Genomic DNA, 12357 nt, shown 5'->3' on the forward strand with positions numbered 1-12357 from the left:
ACTTCATTTTCAAGAGAACAAGCATTCTGAATACTGAAATTATACGTAGCAAGTGGCTTTATATGAGAAAAGGGTTGTTAATTGTGGCATCAAATTCACTCCATGATAACAAATTGGTGTCTTCTACTGGTGCTGCATTTGAATGTCCAAAACCAACCAACCAAACTCCATGGAAATTAGAGAGAAAAATAAAATCTCCAGATGAGAAATTATGTTTTTAAAAATCACTTGATTTAACTAAGTCAGAAAGTCAGGTGGAATGAATAGTTAGAGAATTCATTATTCTAGGAAACACACTTATCTGGACATTAACATCCCCATTGTTCTTTCTTAGCCCACTTTGAAAATTTATCTTGGTCAACGCTGTGTGCCAAAAAACTAAAAATAATGAAATCAGAAAAGAAATTCTGTGGTAATTGGGCTGAAGTGTAATTGTGTACTACATATTGTTCCCCAATCCTACTTTTATATGCAATAAACCCAAGACACATAGGTGTCTAAGGACAACTGTTTCAGGCTGAGAGTCAAGATTTAACCCTTGCTAAACCAAGTTAACTTTTTACTGCAAGAGTATTGGCAAAAGTAAGCAAAGTTTTTTGCATGAATAGTGACATCTCCTTTTTTATCCTCTTCCATTTTCTGTCTTGAGAGGAAGCTCCCAGCACAGACAATATGAACTTCCCTTCCCCATTGAATGGCATGGAATGTTCACCCCATGTAGTGCCATTTTCTTCACAACAGCTGCTGCCACCTTCATATTTTTGTGTTGTCAAGACACTAGGTACAGATTCCTTTTAGTCCCTCACCTAGGGAGCTGGAGTGTTTACCACTTCTTTCCAAGCAGGGACTCTCATCCTAGGTTAAGCTGACATAGACTCAGATGTTCAAAGTGAAACAGATTTGGAATCACCTTGCCAATTTGGGGATGCCATTGATGACATTCTAAAGGTGTTGAGAGCTATTTTGATCCCAGGGTAACTATTCCATATAACTGGTAACAAGTGTATCACATCAAAAAGCAGCCTCTTTTGGAGTACTGCACACAACAGAAGAAAGGGAGAATGTGTCTGGGAAGTGCTATCTCTTTACTTATACCATTTTCTGAAGTGCAGATGGGTAAAATTAATTTTGCTAGACAGAGAAATACATTAAAACACATGGATAATATAGGTAAACCAGAGTATTACCAATAAACATTTCCTTTTTACTTGGAGTCAAACCCAGTAAAACAAAGATTTGAATTAATGGAGTAGTGCATGGCAGACAAATTACTACAAATATTATTTCAGAGACTTGAAGTGACAGTTTGTTCACAATATACTGTCAGACTGCATAGATTGTACAACAGCAGCTTTCTAGTACTGATAATTTCAATTATTCTCATCTTATTGGCAGATTCTCATCTAAAACTGTATACTCAGGGTCTAAAAATGCATTGCACTGAAAAGAAAACACATCAATTATAAAAGAAGCTCAACCAAATTCAAATGTGATGTTTGGAAAGACAACAGCTTTGCAATGCTGATATCATTACTTGAAGTATACAGGAAACAATTAGTGATACTTTCATGCACTGGCTTGATTTTTCACATTGCTCCTCTGTCCACCCTCCCACCCCTGGTCATCCCCCTTGGCTTGTTACACAAAGCAGCTCAATGACATGACGCAATAATGATTGTTTAGCACCCAGCATGCTTTGGGAGACTAGAGCATTGCAAAGAAAAATCGCTGAGAATTAAAAAAAAAATAGAAATTGAAAGGTCCTGGTGGAAAAGTAAAAAAAGAAACAAGTGCACATAACATCAATGCCACCTCTGAGAAAAATCATCACTACACGAAGATACAGTATACATAATACAGTATAACATGCACTCTCCCATAAGCTAGAAGATCCAGAGTAAAGACTTCATACTTGTGCGGTTTTTTGTGCAAAATTCTGAAAGACCATGACAAAAATCACAGACTGAAAAAAGTTCTGAGATTGCCAGACAAGCCATGGCATTTGATAACCACTCCAATGAATGGATTGCTAGCCTGCAAGTATATTCACATTAAGTGAACAAGTTTAAAGTTTTGTGTTGCTCATCATGATAAAATATGAGGCCATAGAGGCAGTTTGGAAGGAAATAAAAAGTGATGCTTGAGAGGGGCCATCCATGATGGTGCTGTGCAGGAAGTGCCACACTTTGATATGCTCTGTCATCTCTACCATGTTTATTTACTCCATGAAGAAGGAAAAATTGTATTAACTTAAAAGAGATTCTTCTTGTAGGAAAACACATGCACTAGTAACCCAGCGTGGCCAGGTTAGATCTCTTGAGCTTTTTCTCAGAGCAGCACAAACCACAACACTTAAAAAAAATATTTTCAAGAAACAAAGATTTTTCTTTGGGAGTGTGTGTATGTGTGTTAAAATTAAAGGTAATTTACTCATCAGATATACTTTGAGCATGACTGAGGAGTGGTATTCACAGCATTTTTACTTTCTACTGAATGCCACTGAAAATAAGATCAAAAGCTGTGTCTGGATACCACACAGCAGCCTTATTGTGAGCTTTCAGGTTATTAAGGAAAATAAGCTTCACAAAGGCAGGTAGAGTGAGTTGGTAAAAAGTTTAAATCTGTGATTGTCATGTGTCTGATCTGATCCAGGAGAGCATGGCTTTACCATTCGCAATCATTTGCACAAAGAAAACAAAGAAAGGGCAAATGATACAGTACTGTACCTCCATGGTCTGAGACTGGTGCATGGCTTTGATTGCATTCTGTGCCATTGCCCTTGTAGAAAATGTGACAAACGCACAGCCTGTGGGAACAAGGGGACAGGGAGCAGGAAAGACAAAAAACAACAAGACAAAAGGGTTGGACGCTTGTTAAACCAACACAGTCTACGAGAACGGCCACAAGACGACACTGTTCTCAGTAGTACATAAAAATAAACAACTTCTCTAGTTTATTTATTGACAGTGCTGACTTGCTAATCTGACCATAGATGAAAGAAAAAAAAAATCAGGTGGGGATGGGTGAGAAAAGGGTTATTTTCTTTAATTCTTGTTTGCTTGTTTGGTTTGGTTGTTTGGAGGGTTTTTTTTTTGTGTTACTACTTTTGTTCTTTAGCCACAGGGTTTGAAATAAGTAAGGCTTTTTAATTAGACATTGGGTTGCCTAGTTTAGTCTGTTCAGACCATGCATTAACAATGGCTTGCTATGGCTTCTGTGCAGGTAAATTTTGAATAGTGAAGAAATGACTGGCATCACTGGCAGCCAAACTGGGAATTTCATATAGGAGTCACATATTTATGTGATGCACCAAGAACAATCATACAAATAATAAATATTCCACTGTGTAGCCTGCAACTAAGTGTGAAAAGACTCAGACAAAATTCAGTAATGTGGGTGGAATCTCAACATTTAAGAAAATAGCATGCTTAAAAAAAATGAAAACAAAAAACAAACTTAATCAGTTTTGTTTCCCTGCTTCCTGGGTACAAGTACAATTCTCTGATCAATGAAACCTACCACCAGCTTGAACATCTCTGAAGCTATGTGCATGAATAACTGGAAAAAAAAAAAATCACGTTTTTCCCTTCTCAGCCTTTTAAATCATAATGAAAAGTCAGTAGGCTAATGCCTGGGCTATTTTTCCACCTTTTTACTATTGTCAGTCATACCTACACTGGGCATGGTACAGGTCAGCTTTTTAAGTGCCTGACTCACTGCCCTTTTGACTAATAAAAACATTGCCTTCTGAGACTTACATTTTATTCTTCATGCACCCTTGGGCATCTTAAAGAAAAAGACTGTGAAATTAATGCAGATTCAGGCTGATTTTGTAATAATACCATGGCATACTAAAAGCTTAGCTAAAGCAACACAGACTTATTTCACTTGTGATCTCTAATGACTTTAAAAGTGCATTGATTTTCAGCTCCCTTAGCCTTGCACAGTTTGAACTTAGGTTTCAGAGAATAATTTAGTGTTCCACTCAATTTCCTCAAAACATTATTATTATTACTACTTAAAAGATTTCCAAATGAAGCAAACCTAAGCACTGAGAGGCTAAACCATATTGTCATTTTAGAGCTAATGCATGAAAGATACATTCTGGCACAAAAAATACAATATTGTTGCCCCTGTGGCCAATGGGCAAAATAAACCATTTTGCAATCCAACAAGCAAGAAATTGTTTGGTTTATGTAAATCAATTTGAGGCACAAAATACCTTTTCTTTTTTGCTCTGTGTGTACCTGGTAAGATTATCAAGTCAAGACTGTATTCACATTTTAATCAAACAACAGTAAGAGAAAGCAATGCCTGATTATTACCCAAAAGCACTACATCTAGTCATGAAGATAAAGTCAATGCATTTTTGCATCATGCAGTATTTTTTTTTTTTTAATGTAAAGGCCCTTGATACAAGAGAACCTAAGGTGGCTTATGTATCTCTGACTGATAGGTGACTATCATAAAATCAGAAGTCAGAATTTTTAAACGCACCTTCATGGCAGTGTTGTGACTACTTATTTCTTAGGTAACATAAGAGCTGATGATGTCTTACCACTGTTTAGCCACACTACATATTGCTATACTATTCTCATTCAGCAACAGATTTCTGTCAAAGAAAACGATGTAACAAACCACCTTTGTATACAGCAATCTAGACAAAATATGCAGTAGAAGGGTAAATAAACTACAGTACCTCTACTAGATTTCATATTGCTGCTGTGCACTAAAATTAAAGAGGCTCAAATTTGCCATCAATCTCAAAGCAATCTCTCTTAACAAACATTTGTTATTATCATTAACAGGCAAAATAACATCCAGGTTTTTCATTTCTTGTCTTGCAAATTCAATGGGGGATGAGCACATATAGAGATATACTGCAGGGCAGGCAAGAAACCCCATACAGAGCCTTGAATAATATTGTTTATAATGGTCAAGAAACTGCTTCATTTGCTTTTTTGCTCTCATTATCCGTAAGTGTGTACCATAGTGACAGTTACTTAATGGAGGTTTAGAATGCATAAGAAGTATGTAAAATGTCAACAAAAATCAGTAAGACACAGTTTATGCATTTATCACAATTTCTACCCAGCAGTTTTGCTGTAAGTAACTTACTGAGAGATGTTGCAATTAGCAGGTCTTAAAAGAAATGTGAATCAGCAGAGAAGAAAGCTGCACTCCTCTCAAGATAAAACAGGCTCTCTCATCCTTCCCATAAGCTTTTTCTCTTTTTAACCACAAAGCTCAGCTGTTGGGGACTTTCAGTGCCCAACACTACAACAGAACCTCCATCCTTGTTCCTCAGCCCAAATCCATTTACATTGATCGTGTTGCCTTTGTCTTGGAGCAAAAAGATCTTTGTAGCAGGTCTCTGTAAAGTGCCATATAGTGAGCTATCAATTTGAAAGAAACTTGTTCAGGGACAAGGGGAATGCCTGATGAATGAGGTTATGTGGCTTGAATGTGAGCATTTGGAAACAGCATTCCAGAGACAAGACAGGCCTGCATATTAATTACGGTTTGCCAGCCAGAGGCTACAAGGTTAGGTCCCCTTGCTCCTTCCAGTCTCAGGCCATTTCCCACCAATGGACAGTCGTCATTTGCACAGTAAATACCCAATTTACCTCAATAACCATGGCAAAAAATTCAGTAGACAACTTTATTGCTGAATTCTAAAACCTAGACTTTCAGCTCTTGTCATCAAGTACCTAATTTAAATGCTAGCTAATTGAACATTCTTTCCAGACATTGCTACATTCAAGGGTTATTTTTAGCAACCAAACCTGGGCACTCAGACACAAAATCTGTGTATTTATTACCTGTGTACATATATTTTTGTCTGAAACACGAGGTTTTACGTATTTTATTCTGTGTGAACCAAGGAAACCTTTCCTTCATGACCAGACTGAGACAATGGAGGGGAGCTAAGCCTGTATCATAGGACTGCATCCACTTACCTCAGTCACTGGACTTGCACATATAATTTAGGCATTCAGAAAAGCGGTTTTTCTGAGATGCTTGTATTCCCTGGCACAGTCAATGGCCATACCTTTATTTTCCTATATGAGGTACATATGTACCTTAGAAGAATGGTTTTGCTGAGCACCTAGAATTTAATCAGAAGTTGGTGTCTAAGAACATTGCTCAAACCAGATGAGGTCTGCATGAACTGCCCTGTTCTCTTGCTGCAGCAGTTTCTGAGGGGTTGGGAAAATCCTTTTCAGCATACTCTCCCTCACTGTATCTCATGGATGCAGGTGGTCTTTTGGGAACATACTGCCAGCTTTAGGACCATAAATCACAATTATAAGAGGACAAGACTAATCAGATTTCATGCCTCATGGTGCAAGGAAACAAGAAGGACTTCTGTGGCCTCTTACCTCATCCTATGAAACATCACATTGATTGTACTGCCATGGGCTGAGGTCTTCCAGACTAATAGCTACAAGCAAACAATTTTTGTTATACCATACTGTGACCTGATACTTAAATTATTCCCTTCTTTTGGGATGGAGGTCTCTGCGACAGGAAACGTGGAGAAGGACTAATGCCTTGAAATGAGTTTGTTTTGTACCACCAGCTACCTAACCACCAAAGAAAAAAAAGAAATAAAAAAAATTGTAAATACAGCCAACCTGCAAGTCACCTTGCAATTATTTATCACCTCTGGTTTTAAAATGCCAGACATCACTAAGAGAAACAAAAAGGGAGGGAGAAAGGAAGTCTAAGAGGTTTAGTTGTTTCTCCAAGGCTGCTTTCTCACCTCCTACACCGGATAAATGATTGACTGGGGAAAGGCTGCTTGATGTAATTTCCTCCTGCAGGCAGAATCAGAGGGAGGCACCCAGCCCCTATGAAGAAGATATTTTGGAGCACATTATCACATTTGCCATCTCAGCTGAGAGAACATCTAAACTCACAGGCTTGGTTCTTAACCCCCTCTCACCCTGAACTGAAAGAGAATTTTGAAGAGGCTGAAAAATTCAATAAGCTACTTCCTCTACTCATGCAGTCCAAACACAGGGATTGATGCTTGAGCAAATGAATTGTTCGAAATATTTAAAATAACTCATCACTGGCCCATTTCAGCTCTTGCTTGACTCAATCCTTCTCATCTCAGGCTTTCATAGACTTGTTTGAAATGTTCAGTCAGCAGCTCACGTATGGGCTAACATAACATCAAAACTTGCACATTGAAAGTGAAGTTGAACATTTTTATGTATGGAAGCCTCAAGGTAAGGGATCTAATTTTATATCTAAGTGAGAAACCTCCCACATAAAACTGCCATAGTCTATCAGAGTTTTTTTTACCAAACCCTCAGTGAAGCCCAAGGAAGATGCAAAACCCCTAGACATTTTTGAATCAGGCCTAGAGTTAAAAATGGAAGTTTAAAACCATGGCTTTAAAGTTCTGCAGATGAAAGACAGGCAGATGTAATCAATTAAAAGAAACCCAACATATGTATAAAATGAGCCCTCTGACAGAGAAGAAGGCTCAAGATATTTTCAAAGTCATCCAAGCAATCTGAGTACTATGTACGGTGTTTGGATAGCTGGAGGAGTAATGGTTTACTACAGCTTCCTAGCTCACCGTAAATAAGGGTCTTCATTTTTTGTAAAGAAACTATAGTGAAAAGCTGCCAAAATGCTCCTGCAAGAAGTATTTGGGATCCTCTGAGATGAAAGCCCCTATTTTAAAGAGAAGATAAGGCTTGAATAAAAAGCTATGGAAATTGCAGTGTGATAAAAACAAGCACTAGTTGTGTTAAAGTATTTTTAGCTGGGATGACAAAGTAGACATTCCCTTTTCTGCACTGCTAATATAGCACAGCCTGAAGGGAGGAACAGCCTGGGAAACATCACACAAAAACCATAGTGGTTAAATTACATTTCAGCTACAAATTAAGACATCAGATTGTTCATTGTACAGACATTTGGTCATTAGGCATTGCTTAAGACACACAACAACAGGTCAGAGACCAAGTGCAACAATTCAGCTGAAAATAAAGCATTTTGAAAAAGTCACAGTGAAGCTCTTTAGGTTATGCATATCAGGCACATAAAAGCAACAAGAGGCACGTCCCATAAATGTGTCTCATGTCTTTGACTTTACTGACTTCTCTTGACTATTGACCAGATGACAGATTATAGATTTTAAATTTCCTGCAGTTCATGGTTCCTTTGAAGCATTTCTAATTAGACAGTTAATTAACCACCCTGCAAAGTACAAACTTCAGTAACTGAAATTTACACAAACCCAGAATCAAACGAGTACCAAAGACCACATTCTAGAACAGTGCCTAAATGACTGTCATTCTGTGACCCTCTTGTTGGAATAAAAACTCTTGTAAATTATTTAATTTCAGACTTCCCTCTGGGGGGTAGACTGCTGCAAAACTACCATAATGGAAATGTGAGATGAAGTTACTGGCCAGCAGAGACACTGGTCACTTGGATGTTTTTCACTTCTTTCCCAAAAGAGTTTCAGCAGGGGAAAAATAAATTCAATGTGTCATAATAATTAGAAAAAAAAAAAAAACCCAACACATTATGGCCAAGAAATAAAGCACAGGGGTGCTTCTGAAGACCAGTTAAAAATATTGCACTTCCTCTATCCTCATTTCCCATCACTTACTGATGCACAAGTCAGAAGGTGGCCCCTAATCCAGGCTGTTCCCATGGCTGGCACTTCACATTACTTTAGCTCAAAAAGGAGCAGTATATATCCATATGGAAAACCAAATATAAAACCTCCTCACCTATCCTTTGCTGAAATTAATTATGATGCAAATACTAATTTTCTTTTACTAATTCGTCAAGAAAACCTCTGAATCTGAAAGTTATGAGTAGATGTTCATGAAATCAAATTGCCTAAACACAGTATAACTCTTCACGCTATTTCTAACCTGCCCTTAAAGTGAGCAAATAAAAGGAAAAATAAATCTTTATAATCAATGTCTGCAGAAATGTTCACTTGTCCGATGTGCCTGGTGATGTTTTGTTTAAAAAATCATAAAATTAGGAGCCCACAAGATGTAGAAATATGCATTTTGAGCTTTTCCACAATTTCCATGATATGTCCAATTGTCTGTACATGCTATTAACAGGTTTGGGGTTTTTATTTCAGTGGATGCTATGAACTTCTTCCTGGTATCTGTTACATAAATCTGCACTTAGCAATACAGCAGAATAATTTGCTGCATGGTGTTCCTTTGAGAAGGATAAGAGGATTTTTAAAAATCATTATTATGGATGGTAATAATTCCTTGAGTGATACAGAGAAATTGATCCACTGATCTAAAAAGAGGTAGAGGAGCATTGCTATCCATATTTTAAGAAATGGGATAACAGAGAGATGATGAAAGACCAACTCACCTACAGTCAATGCAACCCACCAGTGGCATAACTACAATTCAAATGTGGGTATTTCTGGCTGTTTTTGCACACTCCAGCTATCACTGCACGGCTGTCTCTGTTGGTATCTGTGGTCATGCACACATTACATAGTGCTAGGAGTCAGGAGGTCTGAAAGTTTCCTTAAGCCATTTACAATAAGTGATTTAAAATCTTAATCATCTGAGGCAGTTCACTTCTGCTTTTTCATGATAATGAAGCTTAGCACATGATATCACAATCATGAATTTTTGTAAAGCCTACTTAGCTCTTCAGAAAAAATGCTGGATTAAACACCCCTGCAGGCTGAATCCTTCTCTTTGAATAACAGATACAGTACAGGCAGTGGCATGCTTCTTTAGATACTCCAATGAACCCTGCTAAAGCGAAGGCCAGACTCCATGTCTGCTGAGACCCTAGTTTCTTTATCTCTACACCCAACAGAGTATTTTTATTTTTTAATACCTTTCTCAGCTGGGAATTACTCTCTGCCAGCCAACTAATTTTACAGGGACTATCCTGGAGCCTTTGGAAGGCAATGCATTTTTGTTGTTGCCTATTTCTTGTAACTGGCTGCAATATAAGCAAGTTACAGATATAAACAACAATTATTTCTTAAATGCAGGGGTGAACAACAGTAGGCAAATGATGACTGATGGGAAAAAATCATGTTTCTTTAAATTATAACTGCTCTACCACTGGAGCTTTGTATCATTACTTTAGTCTCATTTTACAGATGAGTTTCAAACTGACAATAGGAATTTGGAGTAGAAATGCTGACGGTCCATTATCAGTAGTGACAGCAATGGGTGCGATGTTAATAAAGTTCTGTCAATTCTTGGCTAGAAGCTACAAAAGAAACAAGTAGTTCAATCTCCCTCTCTCTCTTTATCTTATCCCTTTTATCACACTCATCACAAAGTGTTACATTTTCCCTGATGCCGCAGGATGGGATTTCTCCTTACTATTGGAGCCATGTGGTACACTACCACCCTACACCTCATCAATGTGAGTTGACAGCAGAGAGTTACTGTTCTACTAGTAAGGTTGCTGTAAGTGTAGACATGGCCTGAAAGTCAACTGAGGCCTTTTAAAATTTTTTTTATTAAGGAAAAAAAGCAGCATAAACCAAACCCATTCTGCCAAGCAGTGTAACCTTGCAACTATCTGCTGGTAATAAAGATGATTTGGCTTGGAGATGCCAAACGGAGTTTATTGGACCATATTTACATCTCACTGCTGCGAGCACTGCACGTTCCTGAAGATCCTAGCATAGTGAGGGCAGCATTATCCTAAGACAATGACTATTTTTCATTCACTTTTCAGTGTCTAGGAGGAACACACATCCAGACAAGTGCTGGGAAAACAAATACAGTTTGTAGCAAAGGGAATTAACATTTTGGAAATGGTAACATGAATTAAAAACTTGCTAAGTGTTGGAACTCATTACACAGATTTAACTGTGTACATTCTCCCTGCTGCTCTAGTGAAGCAGCCTTTCACCCTGTGCTTTGTCAGCCAAGCTGCCTCCACTGCAAATCTCCTTTAGCACTTTTCATCTAGACTGCAATACCAACCATTTTCTCAACACTTTGCCTTCTCTCATGGAGTGGTGGTTTTGTGAACTTCATAAACATCTGCCTGAAAACCTGGTTGGCACAGCTGAACTCATTTTTAAGTGTCAACATGGGTGTGTAGAAAGCAATTGAAGTTTAACAAGGCATGATGCATGAGGGCATGATAGAATATGAGTCGTGATTGTGACCAAAATAAACTTGAGTGGCAGAGGGGATTCAACTCTGCTATAGCTACTGGTGTGTGACCTACCTGGACTGAGATCTTCAGCTTCCAGAAAGAGAGTGCACCATATTAAACCTATGGCTCTACTGCTCTGCTTGCTAGGTTGGTGACATGTCTTAAAAAACTCAGCTTCAGATTATTGTGAGATTGATATTTATGGCAGAACAAAACTAACTCACCAACCTCACTTACCCTCTTGGACTTCATAATTAGCATTTCCACGCTCATACTATACCCAATGCCTATTGAATAAAAACAAGTATGCAGTGGGATTTCTGTGGATCCCAGTAAAGATCCATTTCTTTATTGGGTGATACTGCAGTCAATTAAATCTTCCCTGTGCTGCTTACAAAATGAAATGAGTGAAAATCAGAAATATTTGTTTTGACTTGATGTTGGGTGTAGAAACATAGTGACAGCTCTCGACTCCATCAGTTGACATTCATTACTGAGCTGCAGGAACCAAACTCAGACCTTTCCCCTAGTCTTCCCCAAGGCAAAAGTCATGATCTGAGGCTTTGCAAGCCTGAAGGGACTGCTGCATCCCAGCCCTGAAAGTTTTGGGATTGCAGACTAATCATGTATAAACGTGTGTAATTTTCTTACAGCTCCCTATTTATTGTCAGAGTGTCTTTTCAATGAGTACTCATTATCCAGAAGTAGAATATTAAGTACTGTCAAGCAGTGCCACAAAATAGAGAAATACCTGCAACTTCCCCTGCTGAAATTTATGTGTTTTAAAGAAGCTGGGCTCCACACAAAACAAAAAAAACCCATGCACAAATTGTTGCACAAAACACTGATGATCCTATAGCCTACTGGAAACAAGAAAAATATCTGTATCTATGCCTATACCTATATGCAAAATGGGTATTGTTATTTTTTCTGTGCCTTTTGAAAATGTAATAAAATGCATAAACTGTGCTTTCTATACAATTTTTTTTTTCCTGTGGAAACAAGTGATGTTTTCACAGCTTCACACTAAAACTTACTTCTCTTCCTGTGGCATTAAACGGCCATGGCTGGTACCACAGCATCATTCTGCAGTGACAGACAGGACTATCAGTATTTTCTTTTCCACTCAGCACCACCTGGCACTGACTTTTTGAGAAGGTTCACACTCTTGAGAATAATTTCAGGTCTATACACCACGGAGTTAAT

At 38.1% G+C, this 12357-nt stretch overlaps 1 protein-coding gene across 14 annotated transcripts in view; it reads right to left on the minus strand.

Moving 5' to 3' along the window:
- CELF2 (CUGBP Elav-like family member 2) overlaps nt 1–12357 on the minus strand; it is a 496995-nt gene that overhangs the window by 60655 nt on the left and 423983 nt on the right. For all 14 annotated transcript variants that reach the window (XM_068168663.1, XM_068168606.1, XM_068168641.1 and 11 more), the window contains one exon: nt 2727–2806. In XM_068168663.1, coding sequence (XP_068024764.1) covers nt 2727–2806 — 80 coding nt within the window. The remainder of the gene's footprint in view (nt 1–2726; nt 2807–12357) is intronic.

This window comes from Melanerpes formicivorus, unplaced genomic scaffold, assembly GCF_026170545.1.
Source record: "Melanerpes formicivorus ecotype bairdi unplaced genomic scaffold, bMelFor1.0.p_v2 SCAF_3, whole genome shotgun sequence".
NCBI classification, from domain to species: Eukaryota; Metazoa; Chordata; class Aves; order Piciformes; family Picidae; genus Melanerpes; species Melanerpes formicivorus.